Source organism: Ambystoma mexicanum, chromosome 1p (assembly GCF_040938575.1).
Source record: "Ambystoma mexicanum isolate Mex_15411 chromosome 1p, UKY_AmexF1_1, whole genome shotgun sequence".
Taxonomy (NCBI): Eukaryota; Metazoa; Chordata; class Amphibia; order Caudata; family Ambystomatidae; genus Ambystoma; species Ambystoma mexicanum.
The window spans coordinates 817,695,989-817,712,580 of NC_090921.1; the positions used below are offsets into that span (position 1 = coordinate 817,695,989).

The 16,592-nt window shown below is 41.4% G+C and overlaps 1 protein-coding gene across 1 annotated transcript in view; it reads left to right on the plus strand.

Annotated features, from left to right (window-relative positions):
* SV2A (synaptic vesicle glycoprotein 2A) overlaps positions 1–16,592 on the plus strand; it is a 571,381-nt gene that overhangs the window by 439,227 nt on the left and 115,562 nt on the right. Inside the window, exon 4 of the mRNA XM_069652429.1 lies at positions 1,066–1,217. Within this exon, the coding sequence (XP_069508530.1) occupies positions 1,066–1,217 (152 nt within the window). The remainder of the gene's footprint in view (positions 1–1,065; positions 1,218–16,592) is intronic.

Here is a 16,592-nt window from a genome sequence, read left to right on the forward strand (position 1 = left end):
CATTGGCATTATCTAATGTAAAATGCCTTATATGTTTCTTTTGTTGTGATTTATACACTTGATTCTGTGTTTTAATTGCTGGAAGTGACAAAATTGAACTTCCTCTCTATGTTGGAGATTATCATCAACATATTATAAAAGTCTTGTACTGCTCTACTGCTCTGATGAAATGTTTTTACATATTAAAATCTGTTTAGTAAAACCACTTTCTCTATAGATCGTGATTGAGTGTGATGATAAATTTATAAATTCCCGGTAAGAATGGAAATAAAAACCTCATTATAGGTATAAATAGACTTACCCTTGGTGTTCTGGCTATACACTCTACCAGGTGCTGTGTATCATGTGCTGTACAGTGTACCTTGTGCAACCAGGAGATTTAGGACATTTCACCCTAACCCTGGCTGTCCGACCCCTTCTATCCTCCTTAACCCTCTGTCAGCCTCCAAGGTGCTCCCCGCCCAAGAAAACAATCCTTGTAAATTATGTACTCAATGATGAAGCAGATCACATCATAGCAATGGGGCATTGACCCTCTGGCAATCTTTAAAACCCTCATAACACAGAAGCTCCACTCGGGACTAGGGGGCAGAGGCAAGTGCTACACACACTGACAGACGTTGTGCACGCTTAGCGCCACCTTGAGCTCAAAGATTTTGGTACGGTGAAACACCCATCTTTTGCCTGCGTACAGAGGGCGCAATACAGTTGTGAACACTCCCAGGGCCCATCTGTTGAAAGCATGTAAAAAAATAAGCGAAACACATCAGTGTATCAAGCAGCAACGAAGCAAAACATACGTTTAAAGGCGTGAGTACCTAATATGTCCACCTACAGAGACCATTCTACTGGCTCCTACAAATTGACCACAGCTGGGGCAGAGTTTTCAGGTGGATGCACTCCCGGATTCCACACACTTTTGTCTAGAGCGGCTTTCTTTGATTTTCAATACATTTTAATTGATTATAATTGGGAGAGAATTGCCACCAAAGATGCACTCAGTATATTTCCGGCATAACTAAGTCCTTTTCTGACCTGCCTCCTAACCCTCCTGCTTTCTTACAGCATCGGAGGCTCTATCCCCATCGTCTTCTCCTACTTTTCGGAGTTCCTGGCCCAGGAGAAGAGAGGCGAGCACCTCAGCTGGCTCAGCATGTTCTGGATGATTGGCGGTATCTACGCCTCTGCCATGGCTTGGGCCATCATCCCTCACTACGGTAAGAGGAAAGGGTCAAAATACCTCTTGCTCTTGTATATGCATCTGTATCAATGGCGATTGCCTGTTTTTTTACTAGACGTTCAATACTGTAAAGGTCTTGATGAAGTTCTTGAAAAGTGTTCCCTAGAGTCTTCTCGAATCTCCTGCTGAGGTTTGGACTCCTCACTAGTCTTCAGAAACCTTTCTTGCACCCTGAGTTTACCTATGCGGTCCCAGAATCGTTATGGCAGGTTTGAAGCAGATTTGAATCAGGGCATTGATTTGTGATATAATAGCTACAATGATGCCTTCAAAAGGAAGTGAAGCTGCAGAATGGGGCTTGGTGGGAAGAGGGGGCTGAGGTTAGGCTAAGTAAGGGGCTAGCAAGAGAAAATACAATGCTGTGCATCTAGAAATGTTAACACTGGGAAGACTGAACATTCAACTCTGAAGGTCCCTATCTCAGTGGGTTGATGCACCTGGTGCGCGTAAACTGTATGTCACAGATTTGAAACTGTTTGGGGAAGCTCTGCTTTTTATGCTTCTGAAGTTGATGAACTGCAATAAGTACTGTTTAAGCGAGCTATTGGGCAGTGCCATGGGAGACCCCCCACATCTGTAGGTCTGTAGCTGAGCCATTCACATTTCAGGCATGCCTGTGCAATGCCTTTCATCCAGCAAAGTTCAGGAGAATGAGTGAGCTTGTCTAACAATGCTGGTTAAGAAACAAGTTGCAGACATAGGTCAACCTTATGGCGAATCCAAATGAAATGTTAATAGCTGTCAGCTAAGTGGTTCTCCCTATATTGTGGCTGCCCAATACAATAATAGAAATATTACTTAATTGGGTGATCCAAATTGCGCCAAATATTAGAACTATAAATGAAAATCTTAAAAGTCATGTGAGTATACAACTAGTAATTTAGTTGAAACAAATCAGGAAAAAATGTAATTTAACAGGAAAAAAAATTGAATGGATTAATGGTTAAGTGGTTTTTTGCGACTTCGGAAGTTCATTTTGACAGTTTCTCAAAATAACTGTTCCATTTGAGAGGTAGTTTTTCAAAGCCTTTGTCTTTCTTCAAAGATTCTTTGTATACGCATTTCTAAGGTGCTTGTGGTTGATTTCTCAAAATTAAGTTTGAAAAAGTATTTATCTAATTTGCATCCAGTTGTAGCACCTTTTGTATTCTTGTCAATGACTGAAGATTGTTTTTTAGACTTGTATTTGAATATGCTTCTGATTTTTGGTTGAGTAATCTCTTTATATTAGCCTCTAACAATGCTATGGTATATGGTGAGTTAATGTCTGCCATGCTATGTTATAGTACGTGCAGTCTGTAAAGGGCACATCTGCCATTTCTATAACATTGCGGTACTAATGCACCACTGGAAGACATATAGAGCAGGGCCATGTTAAGCATGCATGATGCAGCTTTTCATCTCTCAGAGGCTGCTCGCTTGAATACAATGATGTTTTATTAGGTGAGTTTATAGCAGACTTTTACCTTCAAAAAAGGCGTGTTGGGCTGGGACAGTCTGTCAAATGCCTAGCTTGCATGATGTTACTTTACAACTCTGTGCCCTTGCCATAATGAGTACTAGTTATATGGGATATAGTGCGCTGCTTTGCGACCCTGGCAATCCTTTCTTTACATGTGAAAGACCAGAACAACGAAGATTGAGAAGGGGGTTCTTTTATGAATTTGTTATTTTTGAATTCTCAAATACATTGCCACAGCAGCCTTGCAAGTGACTCTGGCTTTCCTTGAAACTCTCGTTTGAAAGACAATGCTCTGACCTTTCCCACACAGTGTTCCTAGAAAATGCCATCAGCTCGTAGCTGTCATTAATTTAATCACAACTGAACACATGAACATCTTCAAAGTTCGGGAGGTTTGTCTACTGAAAAACAAAACGTATACATAGTTTGGAGTTCTGCTAAATTCGCTCACCCAGGATTAATAATGGTGTTCAGTTTGTTTCCAACAGTTCCAGGCATAATATTTCCAGGAGATCATATATCGTCCAGGAATCAAAAATGACAATTGCTTACAATTATTAAAATCTTGTTATATAGCCTAATTCTCAGAAGGGAATCATGCATAATTTGGGACTTTTCTGATGTCATTTGAATCTGTTTTGGGCAATTTCTTTCTGTCCTTTTAAACGCCTTTCATTTTACTACTTAAAAATAATGGTTGTGAACAATAGAATTGTGCTGCAGATCACACGGCACGTAAAATAAAGAAACGGAGAACATGAACTCCCAGCGCCTGAACGCACAAACATCGCCGTGGCATCAAGGCCACGCCTCCTCTGTGATCTCGATTGGCTCGGTTTGGCTTTTCGGGGCTGCTGTTGGAGATTTTCTGATCCCATTGTCAAGAAATATCCAACGGAAGCACATTTCCGAGTCAATATCAGGCCTTTGTTTACCTAACCATTGAACCTAGAGCACCCATGTGATGAATGACATGGGTGTCAGAGTACGGCACATCTATTTCAGAAAGGGAGGCCATATCACCCAGAGCCCACACTGACGCCATGGGAAACACCCTACAAAGAGTATCCAGATAAATCCATGCCAGCAGGGGCACCATGCCCCAGTACTGTGCTTTCACTTCTCCATCAATTGCCTGCTGGGAGCTGCAGTGCTGGATCACTGCAATTGAATAATACTGAAGTAAGGAAAAAGCCAAGTCCAGGACTGGAGTATGGCGTCCTTCATGAGGTGGAGTCACCTGGCAACCCTAACCCCACCACAATGCAAGTTCTATACTAACTCCACCCAATGCAATGTTACACTTGTGTTCCCAGTTTTCTGACACTGACCTTGTCTCACAAGGATTGAAGACCCTTATGTCAACCAAGTCCTCAGAAATGTAGCCAACCTGCAGCAGGCGGCGTGGCCCAGCCTCAGCAATTGCCACCCCAGGGGCTGGTGAGACTTATGAAGCCTAATGTCATTGGACAAAACTGGAAGGGGCCAGAATGGGCACAGCGATGAGGAGAACACCTTTCATGGCCATCCATGCGGCATTAGAACAGAAAACACGTGCCTCTGCAGAGAGATTAGAGAAGCGAGCAGCAGTTCAGGGTAATGCAGCACCTCACGCCGCCGAGGCTGTCAGAAGCCTTTTAAATGTCAAATGATAAAAGCAACAAACAGCCAGACTAGATATTTTTGTCTTCACTCTGCCATTTGCCTTGTCGTTTATCCTTATCCTAAATCAGCCCAGATCCTGGAGGCTGAGAGTTCAGTGGGTGAATTCCCCTGTTGCAGAGATCTGGTCGTCATCTACAGATCACACGCTCGAATCCCAGTGGATCCACCCTGCCTTCCACCATTTCGAGATCTGTAAAACGAGCACAACTGAGTTGGGGAATAAGATCACTTTGAAACACAGATGCTATACTACTAGCTATACACACATTATACATGAAGAAGAACCACCAGGATTCCATCCCCACTTACACCATCCTTCTCAAAACCTTCTTCAACCCACTGACATTTCTCCAGGCTGCTTTGTTGGTTTTGGTGAAAAGAGTGTTAGTTCCTCAACGAAGCAAACAGTAACGTTAGCAAAAAAAAGGGGAAGTGACACGCATGAAAGACACTCATGTCTGTCACACAGAAGGAAGTCCTGGATTGCAGCATTTCGCATAACAGGGAGTCCTCGTATGTAGGTCTGCTTCTTGTACAGCTGCATTCCTACCCTAAGCACGCCTTGCCGGTAGCAGCGTGTTTACATTCTGTGTCTACCGGCCCTAAACAGATCATGCAAATATTAAAGGGACTGCTGTCTCTGGGCTGGCTGCATATGCAAAGTGTACATGTAAACCACAAAAGAGAATTACTGACCGCCTAAATCGTCGTATGATTTATACATCGGCAATCATGGAAGCAAAAACAATGCTTCAAAGCTGCACAGATTGCTACAGCTGATCACTCCCCTCAGAAGCTTTTTTCATCTGTTGAATTCTTTGAAAACCTCGGATGTTGACATTCGGCCAAAATCCATAATCAGTCCTCGGATGGCTGGAGCTGTGAATTACAACTATATTTTCTTTAACATTTTTTCACACATTTGGAAAATAATAATTTTTTCATAAACTCGATTGCACACACCAGGAACAATGCATCAGTTAGTCCCTCTCTTTGCTTTGCATTCCACCACACTTTTTGATTTTAAACCTACCACCCTTTCTTAAAGCGAAAATCTGTTATTTCTATTCTTAAACCCAAGCGACCCATTTCTCTCAAAAATTGTTCAATAATATGCAAGGAGATTAGCTCCCAGCAGAAAATTCCTGCACCTGATAATTTGAAGCCATCTTTGCACCCCACTGATTGCTATATCACTCTATTATCAAACTGCCTTTTATGATAAAGATTTAGGACAAAATAGCACATTCACAGGTTCAGGTGCGCGTCGAGAAGAATCAGATTCTGAGATTTTGGATGAATAGAGGCACGGAACCTGCCTATTTCGACGTCAGTGAATCTCTTCTTCATGCGCTAGGCCACGGTAAGACCGGGCTCCTAATGCTGCCGGATTTGCCAGTCGTGTGTGACATTCTCGACCACTCTACTTTGATCCAACGTCTTGCGGAGTGTCCGACAAGACCATCCCCTGGATATCCTCATGTTTGGGGAATAGAAACTCCAAAATAAAAATTGGCTCTTTTGAAGCCGACGCTAAATATATCGGCTGTGGGGTCCCACAAGGCTCTTCCATCTTCCCCTCTTCCATTCAATATTTATTTAAAGCCATTACACAATACCATTGTGGAGTGCAGCACCACATTTAAAAATAACACTGACCACCTGCAGATCATCTTCACGCTGGAAAAGTATTCGGCTGAGTATGAGTTGCGCATAGTGATCATTTTTCATTAAATCGATAGATTGAGAAAGGAGTATTGGCTTTGTCTGAATCAAGACAAAACCACAAATCACATTGTACCCACCCCCATATGCCTCAGAAAGCTGTTATGACATATCCCATATTATCATTTCGAATCTAAACATCCCAGTTCAATTTAAAGTGAGATCGCTTGGGGTGGTCTTGCACTTTTCCTTGTCTATGGGTCCTCCACATTTCTACTGAATGCTCTTAAAACAAGTGAGACCAAAGAAGACCATTTCTACCCAAACATCACTGTGCCATCATACCTCTCTCCATTAGTGGAGCTAAGCTGGACTATTGTAATTCGAAGCTTCACCGAATATTCTCCGGGGCGCTCCATCTTTCTGGACCTCCGTAGCGAGGATTGTCACTTGCAGCGGCGACTGGTGATTTCTTTTTTTATTGGAGGGGTGTGAATATTTCCCACATATATATGGGAGCAATCGAGTGTAACAAGGGAGCTCAGCTCAAACCGACCATGGCGGGTTTGGAATGGATTCTTTCCCCAAGATTATTTTTAAATGTGTTAAAATGGTGAATTTTACAGCACACTTTATTTGAAAAATTGGGTAACAAGCCACACAGTTTCCAACCAGCAACGTAGGGTAATTCATGCAAATATTCAATAGATGCAAGGCACGTACAATGCACAGGAGTATTTTTCAATGCATTTTAAGATGCCATTTCCCAAAATGCATGCCAAGATAAAAGGCATTTTCATGCTGGCTGTGCCCGTATATTTCCATGCTGACTACACTAAATATATGCTAGTACTCCATACAAGAACATGCACATGTTCGTTTTGCATATAATGCCAGTGTTGATACTATACGAAAATATGTCCATGCTGCCTCTGCCAATATATTCCAGTTTTCCCACATAAGAATATTCGCCTGCTTGCTTTGCCAGTAAAAGTGCCATGCCACAATAAGAAAACCTGTCCAGACTGGCTGCACCATATTAGACACCCAGGGCGCTTCACATATAGTGCATTTCCTTAGAAAAGAGATCCTGGGTGGTTAGATGATGCAAGGGGCAGCCAACCTTTGAGAGTCCTGGGATACATACTCAGGCTTAACTACTTCTGTCAAATAGGATTCCAATATTCCACGCATGGCTAGCAGGCAAAGGTCACACACCACTGATTAATGGCAGTACACATGTTCCCTGACACCATCTTACGTATTATCAAGTATCCCAGCGCCATCTCATGGAATGAGACCTAATCTGTGTGCCATCTGGGTACCCATGTCATGGCGGACCATGCTGCTGAATGCCTGGCCTAACACATACATCCAATAGCATGGAGCGATTGATCCCCACGCAACCACAAATCAGACTGAACCCGCTGGTCAGATGAAGGGACCCATGTTCACCTATCATGAGTCGTCTTTTGGGTAAGAGGAAACACAATGATTAACTGCTCCGATGATGTACTGCAGATGGTTGTATACGAATTGTTCGTTTTACAACTGTTCGAATGACAATTGACCTTTTCACAATTGACCGAATTGTGAAGGTCAATTATACCATATATGTGGGGGGAAACCCCCCACAACTCCCCACCCAACAAACCCCCCAACACCCATATATATATATTACCAAACCGATATATATATATATATATGTGTATATATATATTCCGTCAATTGTGAAAAGTTCAATTGTGACACTTTAAATTCGGTCAATTGTTCATTCGAACGATTGTAAACAAACAATTTGGGCAATACCCCGCAGATAGAACAGCATGCCAGCATGCCCCGCCAGGACCAATGGTGTCCGCGGCCAGTGATCTATTGCAATAGCTGTCAATATTAAAGATGACCTTATATGAAAATCCCACAATGCTGATTATCTTACACATTTCAAGAAATGTCCTTCTGGTAGAAATATGACAGAAAGACCAAAATAAATTCAATTGAGAATTAGTCCTCATCAGGTTAGGATACAGGGTTCACCCCCACACTGCCTCACTACAAAATGATGTTTCGAGTGCAGGACACATACTAAAGCATTGATCAGTGTTAATCCTTATGAGCAACTTCAGACGCCCATTTGAAGGACACCCCAGTGAATGAGAAAGGATTGAACTTTCACACCCCAGTCCAGCTGGGCTCAATCAAGACTGTGCTTGCACGTTACACAGTGAAAAGAGCCTGGCGTTGCATACTGCTGCTTGCACGACAAACACAAAACGGCTTCGTTGAAATACCATTGTAGGTTATCATTGAATTCTATATAGAACAAGCCTCCAAATCTGCTGAAGAACTTCTGTAACCTCGTCTTTATACTCTGTACATGCATGTGCAGCTCCTGGGGTGTGCTGGGTAGCATTTTATTGATCACGCTTTCCTTTAATTACACCAGCACTGTCAAGCTATTTAAATGACAGCCCTTCCCTCCAGCTTTCTCTTAATTTCTTGCCTCCTTCCTGTTAAGGCAGTTTTTGTTCAACCCTCTGTTGAGGGATCTACAATCACTGGCAATAATAGGGGGCTGACACACCTGTCAGGAAGCAAAGCCAAGCCTCTCTTAAAGGTCCTTAAGATGGGCAGAGCGACAAGGCCTAACTCTCCGGAAGGGGTAGCAGGCTGACACTAAGGTGCAACTAGCCCACCCGCTTATCCTTAGAATATACACCACACTGATATGCTGATAAATACACATACAGATATCTATCAGGTCAAATAAGTAGTTAGAGTACTAAAGAATACACAGTATATTATAAACACAATACATTTCTTCGAGGACTCTCCTCACCCAATATTGTATGTGAGCCGGCTATCAGAGATAGACACCCAACATAAAATGACCAAGAGGGGGTGAGGGACAAGGGGGCCAGGCAGCCTAGCAAATCAGGTAATTTGGCCTAGGGCCTGCACATATTAGCATAGTGTTTTAAAAACACATCCCATCCGTGTGATATATGGTGATGTCCTAGATCAGGTGGTCAGCACCCAACACACATAGGCAAGGGGAAGAAAGAAAAGGGAACTAGACGTTTTAACACTCTTCTTTCCTATCTAGAGACCAAGGTCTGGTGACACCCTGGCTGGGTCACAATATACTGCGTCTCAGGCAAAGTCAGGTGCTGTAAGACCGCGACAGTACAGTGGTGAAGGGTACAATGTAAATGCTGGATAACATAACATAAGGCAATAGAACATAACATAACACAGGAAAGATAGTCCTAAAGCCCCTTAAGAACAACACCAAGCATCCGCATTAGTTCTGTCCCTCTCTGGCATCGCATTAAAAGAATCCAAATGCAGAGATAAAAATTAAAAGCAGGGCTAAAGGGTGGCAAACTATTTCTACACACAGCACGGTGCCTCTAGGAAATCAGGGTACATTCTAAACAGACACTGCAATTCACTCCAAGGGAAAATAACTGCACAGTTACCAACATTAGCAAGAGTTTATGTAGTAATTCACTTTAGCCAGAAAGAAGAACATACATTTGAAAATTATTTTAAAATTATAGGTAAGCCCTAACATTCTAGTTATTGGCATAGAACTTCATGACCCCAAGTGGGTCCAGGAAAATATCCAATGGCAAATACGTAACCCCAAAGTAACCTTTAGGGGTGCACCACAGTAAGTAGACATTTCAATAGAAATCAATGGGCCAAAGCTGGAGAGCCATCCACTTGTATGGGTAAAGTGAAGGTAGGTCTCTATTTTACACGATGTGCGAAGGGAGGTGGGCACTGCTATGATAGATACATAAGTATACCTGCATGTAGATGTATTTAGTTCAAACAGTGAAAAGTAGTATTCGGAGCAGGCAGGTAGAAAAGCCCTCAGCAGAAGGGTATCAATATTGCCACAAGAAAGGTTCAGAGAGTCGCCTGGAACAACCTGATGCTGACAACATTTTCAAAAATGTCATTGTACATTCATTCGTTCAGTATCGCCATTAGATGAAGTCCTAGTTGTTTCGAGAAATGAATATTCTTTGTACTTCAATCTATCATTATACATTTATTCGTTCAATATTTCTATTAGGTGAAGTCCTAGTTGTTTCGAGAAATGAATATTCTTTGTACTTCAATCTATCATTATACATTTATTCGTTCAATATTTCTATTAGGTGAAGTCCTAGTTGTTTCGAGAAATGAATATTCTTTGTATTTCAATCTATCATTATACATTTATTCGTTCAATATTTCTATTAGGTGAAGTCCTAGTTGTTTCGAGAAATGTATATTCTTTGTACTTCAATCTATCATTATACATTTATTCGTTCAATATTTCTTTAGGTGAAGTCCTAGTTGTTTCGAGAAATGAATATTCTTTGTACTTCAATCTATCATTATACATTTATTCATTCAATAATTCTATTAGGTGAAGTCCTAGTTGTTTCGAGAAATGTATATTCTTTGTACTTCAATCTATCATTATACATTTATTCGTTCAATATTTCTAATAGGTGAAGTCCTAGTTGTTTCAAGAAATGTATATTCTTTGTACTTCAATCTATCATTATACATTTATTCGTTCAATATTTCTATTAGGTGAAGTCCTAGTTGTTTCGAGAAATGTATATTCTTTGTACTTCAATCTATCATTATACATTTATTCGTTCAATATTTCTATTAGGTGAAGTCCTAGTTGTTTCGAGAAATGTATATTCTTTGTACTTCAATCTATCATTATACATTTATTCGTTCAATATTTCTATTAGGTGAAGTCCTAGTTGTTTCGAGAAATGAATATTCTTTGTACTTCAATCTATCATTATACATTTATTCGTTCAATATTTCTATTAGGTGAAGTCCTAGTTGTTTCGAGAAATGTATATTCTTCCTACTTCAATCTATCGACTCAGTCATTATTTATTTAATCATTGGAATGCAGTAGGAAGTACAGAAGCCAATGCAGCTCGGAACAATGTCTGTCGTCAGGGCTAGCAACTGCATTCAGTGCATAACGGCACGTAGAACTGAGTATTATCTTGCAACCCGGCTAATTGTTGTTAAGAGCACTGTTATCTCCCGACTCACTGATATCGATCAGGAGTCTGGGTTCCTGTTTGGCCCGTGCATTTCTCGAAAAAACGAGGACTTCAACTAATAGAAATATTGAACGAATTAATGTAAGATGAAATGTTTGAAATTTTTGTTGTGGCCTCAGGTTGGTACAGGGGACTCTCTGAACCTTTTTGTGGCAAATTTCAATATTACCCCACAAGTGCGGGTTCCACAGCAGGCAACCCCAGTGAGGACCAGAGGAGACCCACAATGAAGAGATGCAGAGGTCAGTTGAAGAATAAGAAGCCCAAAGAGAAGGTTCTAAAAATCAGGAGGATCCCCCAACGTAAGACAATGGAACATGTGGTTGAGACTCATCTTAAAAGAATCTCTCCCATCAACCAAAAGGACCCCTGAGAGTGAGTATCAAGGATAAGCGTTCACCCCATTCCCGTCGGTGCATACTAATATTGAGAACTTTGGCATAAATGGCTCCAGCGCAGCAAAGCAAAGAATATGCTTCTTCTTAAGTGGGGTTTATAGGAATATGATGCCAAGCGATTGGAACCCTCGACCGATGACTGCCCACACTGATGAAAGGCAAAACAAGCAGCCTTCCCACGATGATAAACTTCAAGCCAGGAGTGAACAATCCAGTGAGGAAGACTATGAGAAGACGAAGGAACTGTGGGGATAGATCCCGGTAGCTCGATGGACAATGAAGGTAGCGCAGTAGAAAACCATCCCAGCATGGAGATAATGGCAAAGGAGACATCCTCGGATGTCATAAGGAGCAGATCAGGTGGGCTGTGGGTGTCCCAAAGCCCGTCCTTGCAGTGGCAGCTTCCAGCACCAAGGCAGGAAACCCTGGCGGTAAATGACAGGAAGCAGCTCTAAACAGCCAGAAAACAGTTCCAGCATGGAAGGATTGACAAGCGCATGAGAGGAAGCAGCAGGGGAATGCAGGGAGCCCAAAATGAATGCCCAGGAGCAGAGAATACGAACTGGCATATGCCCAAAACATTGGACCTAGCCAGTATGGTCAAGTTTATGGACTTCATAAAAAGGAAGTCCAGGAGAGAACATCTCACCCTTTGCCAGCAAGATCTACGTTGGCTTCCGATTGTGGCTTGCCTACAATTTAAGGCGGCAATACTGGTCCACAAATCGTTACATGGCTCTGTACCAGCTTACATCAAATACCTAATGTCTCCTTATGAGCCTTTAAGAAAACTGCTATCATCCACATTAGCACTGGTGGAAATCCCAAAATGCAAGCTTGTCAATAGCTCAGGAACATATTTTTCCTGTTACAGCTGCTAAGGTATGGAATTCTCTTCTTCTGGTTCTTAGACTGATAAAGGAATTTAGTGTATTTCACCGACAACTGAAAACATTGTTTTTTCACTAAAACTCCCTTAATCTCCATCTGCTAGTCCTGTTTTCTTTTTGTTTTGTTCCCCGTATTTTTGTTGGTGCCACGATGCCTGCGGGTTTCCGGCGCCATATATAAACAAATAAATAAATAAAATAAATGAGTGAGGGCTTAAAATGGCACAACCAGTGGGAATCACTGGGAAAACTCCTTTAGTTTATCGCCAGATGTTCTTATTCCAAGTTCCAAAAGAAGAGAGCTAGGAGAGAGAGCAAGGACCAAATAGAGTCTCAAGTACCACTGCAAAAAGAGGCTGGTCAAGGGCCAGCCCACCAATCACTGGAAGAGGCTGAAGGCAAAGGGTCAGAGGACCAACCAAACTGGTTGGTCATTAGGGGTGCGGTTTAACCTACAATAGTGAGATGGAGAGCATAGGAAACTAAACTGGTTTAAAACAGTTAGAACCAATATGAAGGATGCTATGTGGGTTCTCAAAGAGCCCACTTGATCAGAAAGGCCGTTTTGATCCTACCTCATGGTTGTCCTGAGCAAAAGGAGCCATAAAATATGAAATGGCTCAGAGGAGGATTAATAAAAATACATTGGTACCCAAATGACTACCAAAAAGCTACACTGGGTTACCCATGCAGTAAACGGTGTGCTCTCCTGGTGAAGACAAAACTAAAGTACAGCTGCAACCAACCTCATGGATGTCATTTGGTGGATGCCAGGGGTCGCACCTGTGACCCCTGAGGTCTCCATGGCTACCGCTGTGGTCTCCCTTGCTACCCCTAATAAAAAAGAAAAAAATATTGATGTTCTTTTTTTTAATGTATTTTATTTGTATTTGATCTACAAAAAACCTTTACAAAAATCCATACAATACATCCTTAAATACAATAACACATCATAAAGAATCCAAACAACCAAGCATAAGAAGAGAATCACAAATGAACAGAAAAAGAAATATAAATGATGAATTAGACTCCTAAAAGTACATTAAAACACGCTGTCATCACACCGAATTAAAACACAAAAATTCATTAATTCATCAAATTCAATTCAACAAAATCACTACATCAAATTCATAGTTTTAATAAAACCTGCCACCGCCAGACCTTCTTTAGTAGAAGTAATGTTAAGGCATCTATTCACAATTCATAGAACACCAATGAAGGGCCCGAACAGAGAAATTAGGGAAATATTTCATCCTAATGATATTTCATTCAGCGCATTCCAAGACCAAATGTTGCGCAGTCTCAATCGAACCCAAGTTACAAAATCTACAGTTGGTGTCCATCATAGGGAGTCTTCCTCTTCTTAACAAGATCTCTCTACTTAATAGAAGATTCCATTTTAATCGTAACAACATACTTCTATAATATTTATTAGGAAACTGAAAGAATCATTGTTGGGGCTCCCTGCCTTCTATGGTGAAATGACAAATTATGGAGCGATGGATAAGAATGAAAGGAATCCGAGGTACAGAACCAATCATAATCTTAAAGAGCTTTCATCACTCTCCTGGTGTTCGTCAACAGAGGAGCCCTGTCTATCGCCAAATCATTCAAAATAGAGAGAGCCCTCTCTTCTAACTGGCAAAGAAAGTTGGAATTATTCTTTGTAGCAAAGAGTTGTTTTCCCAGTAACTCATAAAGAGTGTGTGGAATCGGGTCGACTAATTTAGCTAATAAAGCAACTAAATTCCACTCCACCCGAGCTCTCATCGAGACCATCCATAAATCAAATCTAATCGCTGCCAGTGGTATCGCATTTGACACATTCAATGTTTTATGCCAGATTTTTGCTTCAATAAGGTCTAAAACCTTAAAGATAAAACCATCTACCAACTCCAAGCCATAGATTAGTTAGCATTTATTTATTGTAAATGTAAGCTCCTGGGCTGTGGCCAGCACCATGTGGCTATTTGTTTCTGGAGTGGATGGCTTTCTTGTTCAGGCCTCTTAAAAAAACAGGGGGTTCCACAAGTGTAACACTTTGAGCTGTGACACTAAATAAGAAAGAATAGGAATAACAAATCATTTGCCTTTCTGGAATTCTATACAGTAATTGCTACACTTATTAAATGTTTATTTTAGGTGACACACTTCAGTGGGTGAGTCAGTGATTTAGTGTGTTCTTAAACACCTCAACTCAGCCTTTCATCCTTCTGAGGTTGATAAAGGTTGGGTGATATTTTGCATGTATATTTGTTTTATAAAAAGCGCTTAAGCGTAAGTGCAATAAAATAACACAACATTATCATTTGACCTTGGACGTCAGCTTGCATTCCCAGTAATTTGGTAATATGGGCCTATACACACTGATATTAACGATACATATGGTGATCCATTCTTGTATGAAATATATATCACATTATAGTAATAATGTACATATTTTTTGTAGTGTACTTAGGAACAATGCTATGTGATGCCACTTCCTGTTTTGTCAAGGGGTGAAAGGTCTTGTTCTATCGCCTCCTGTGATGTCACTTCGGGGTGGGGCTAAATGACATCACGCCCTGTTATGTCATTAGATATCAAAGCTCATGTGATGTCACTTCCGCTACCCCTGGCATTTTGGTGAAATGATGTCCCTGGCCAACCTCCTCTATAAAACCATTGCAGGGTGATATAATCACCCTATGGCAAAACGGGTGCCTGAGAGGTCCCCCAGGAGTGGGCACTTTAGGGGCGACCAAATACTATATACCTTAAGTATAGGGGCGACCAAATACTATATACCTTAAGTAAGGCAAAAAGGCTTGCAGTGGCAGGGGGACTTCAGGAGAAGGCCTTCTGACCACAACACATAAGCCATGGATCTTAATAATTGAGGGGAAAAAGAAAACATTGAGAAGCACCAGAAAGTGGCCCCAGACTTCCCAGAAATGTGAATTCCGTCTTAACGGCTCCTCTCTCCATTTCCCCGTAACCTCTTGATAGTGACGTCTTATGCCCAGGCACTTCATGGTGCATTTTCCCTGGTGCAAGGTGGAGAATTATGACACCAAATCTGAGGTTCTGGCCCAGGCCTGGTATTTGTACAAGGCAATGCTTGGCAGCTTCCCAGAGTGCCAAAAACACAGGCTACCATATTGTTCCTCTATGCACCAAATGCTGGTTGCTTTACCAGGGATTTGAAGTCTTCAAATGTTACTTATCCCATGGTGGCAATCAACCCTACCCGAACTTCAAGAAACTGGGTAACTGACCAGTGCAAAGTGGGCAAGGGTCGGAAACCAGGATGTGCTGATATTAGCGAGTCATGTCAGAACGGGACACCTGGAGACAGAGCAGGCCTTGAACTCGAGGGACAGGGTAGTGGTATCATTGCTACGAGAGAAAGCATTGTGTGACGAGCCCAGGACAGAATGAGCATATGGAAGAATATACTGTTCTACAGGACACTACTATAACTTTATTGCAAAACTAATGGCTAGTTCCCCCTATGTAATTTCCAACTTCCGCCAGTTAGTTTCATCCATAGAACACCCCCTTACACCCTGCAACATCCTGCACCCTTTCTCCATCTTCTAATATATTTTCTGCAATCTAAATCATCTAGGAGGGGTGGTAATATGACCATGCATCCCAACAGATTCGACTCCTGGTACATTTCACACTAAAGGTAATGCTAGGTTAATCCACCAATCAATCCAATGAAGGGCATGGGGCATGGCTGTTACTTCATCTACACTGGAATCATTAAACACAATTCCTTTATACCATACTGAACCAAATTCTGTGATCCTGAGGACATCACTGTAGCTCTGTGTGCTACGCTGATCTGCCAAAATTGGGAGATCTTAGAAAGAGGCTAAAATGCTACATAGATAAATAGACATTTAAATCTACTAATTTTTTAATTACATTAAAGGCCTCCTGTAAAAGTGTGATATTTTAAATGCCGCCTATGTTTAAAATACAACCCTATTTTGAGTTGGGATTGCATAGGATAGGAATGTAGTATACTGAAAGTTTTTCACAGAGTATATAACACATATTTGCATGATGCAGACATTTTTAAGTATGCAATCTGTTAATCTGAATTGATGGTATTTTAAAAATAGAGGTAGTCAAAATACCACATACTTCTACATTACCACCATACTCATAATGAGACCCTAAGCA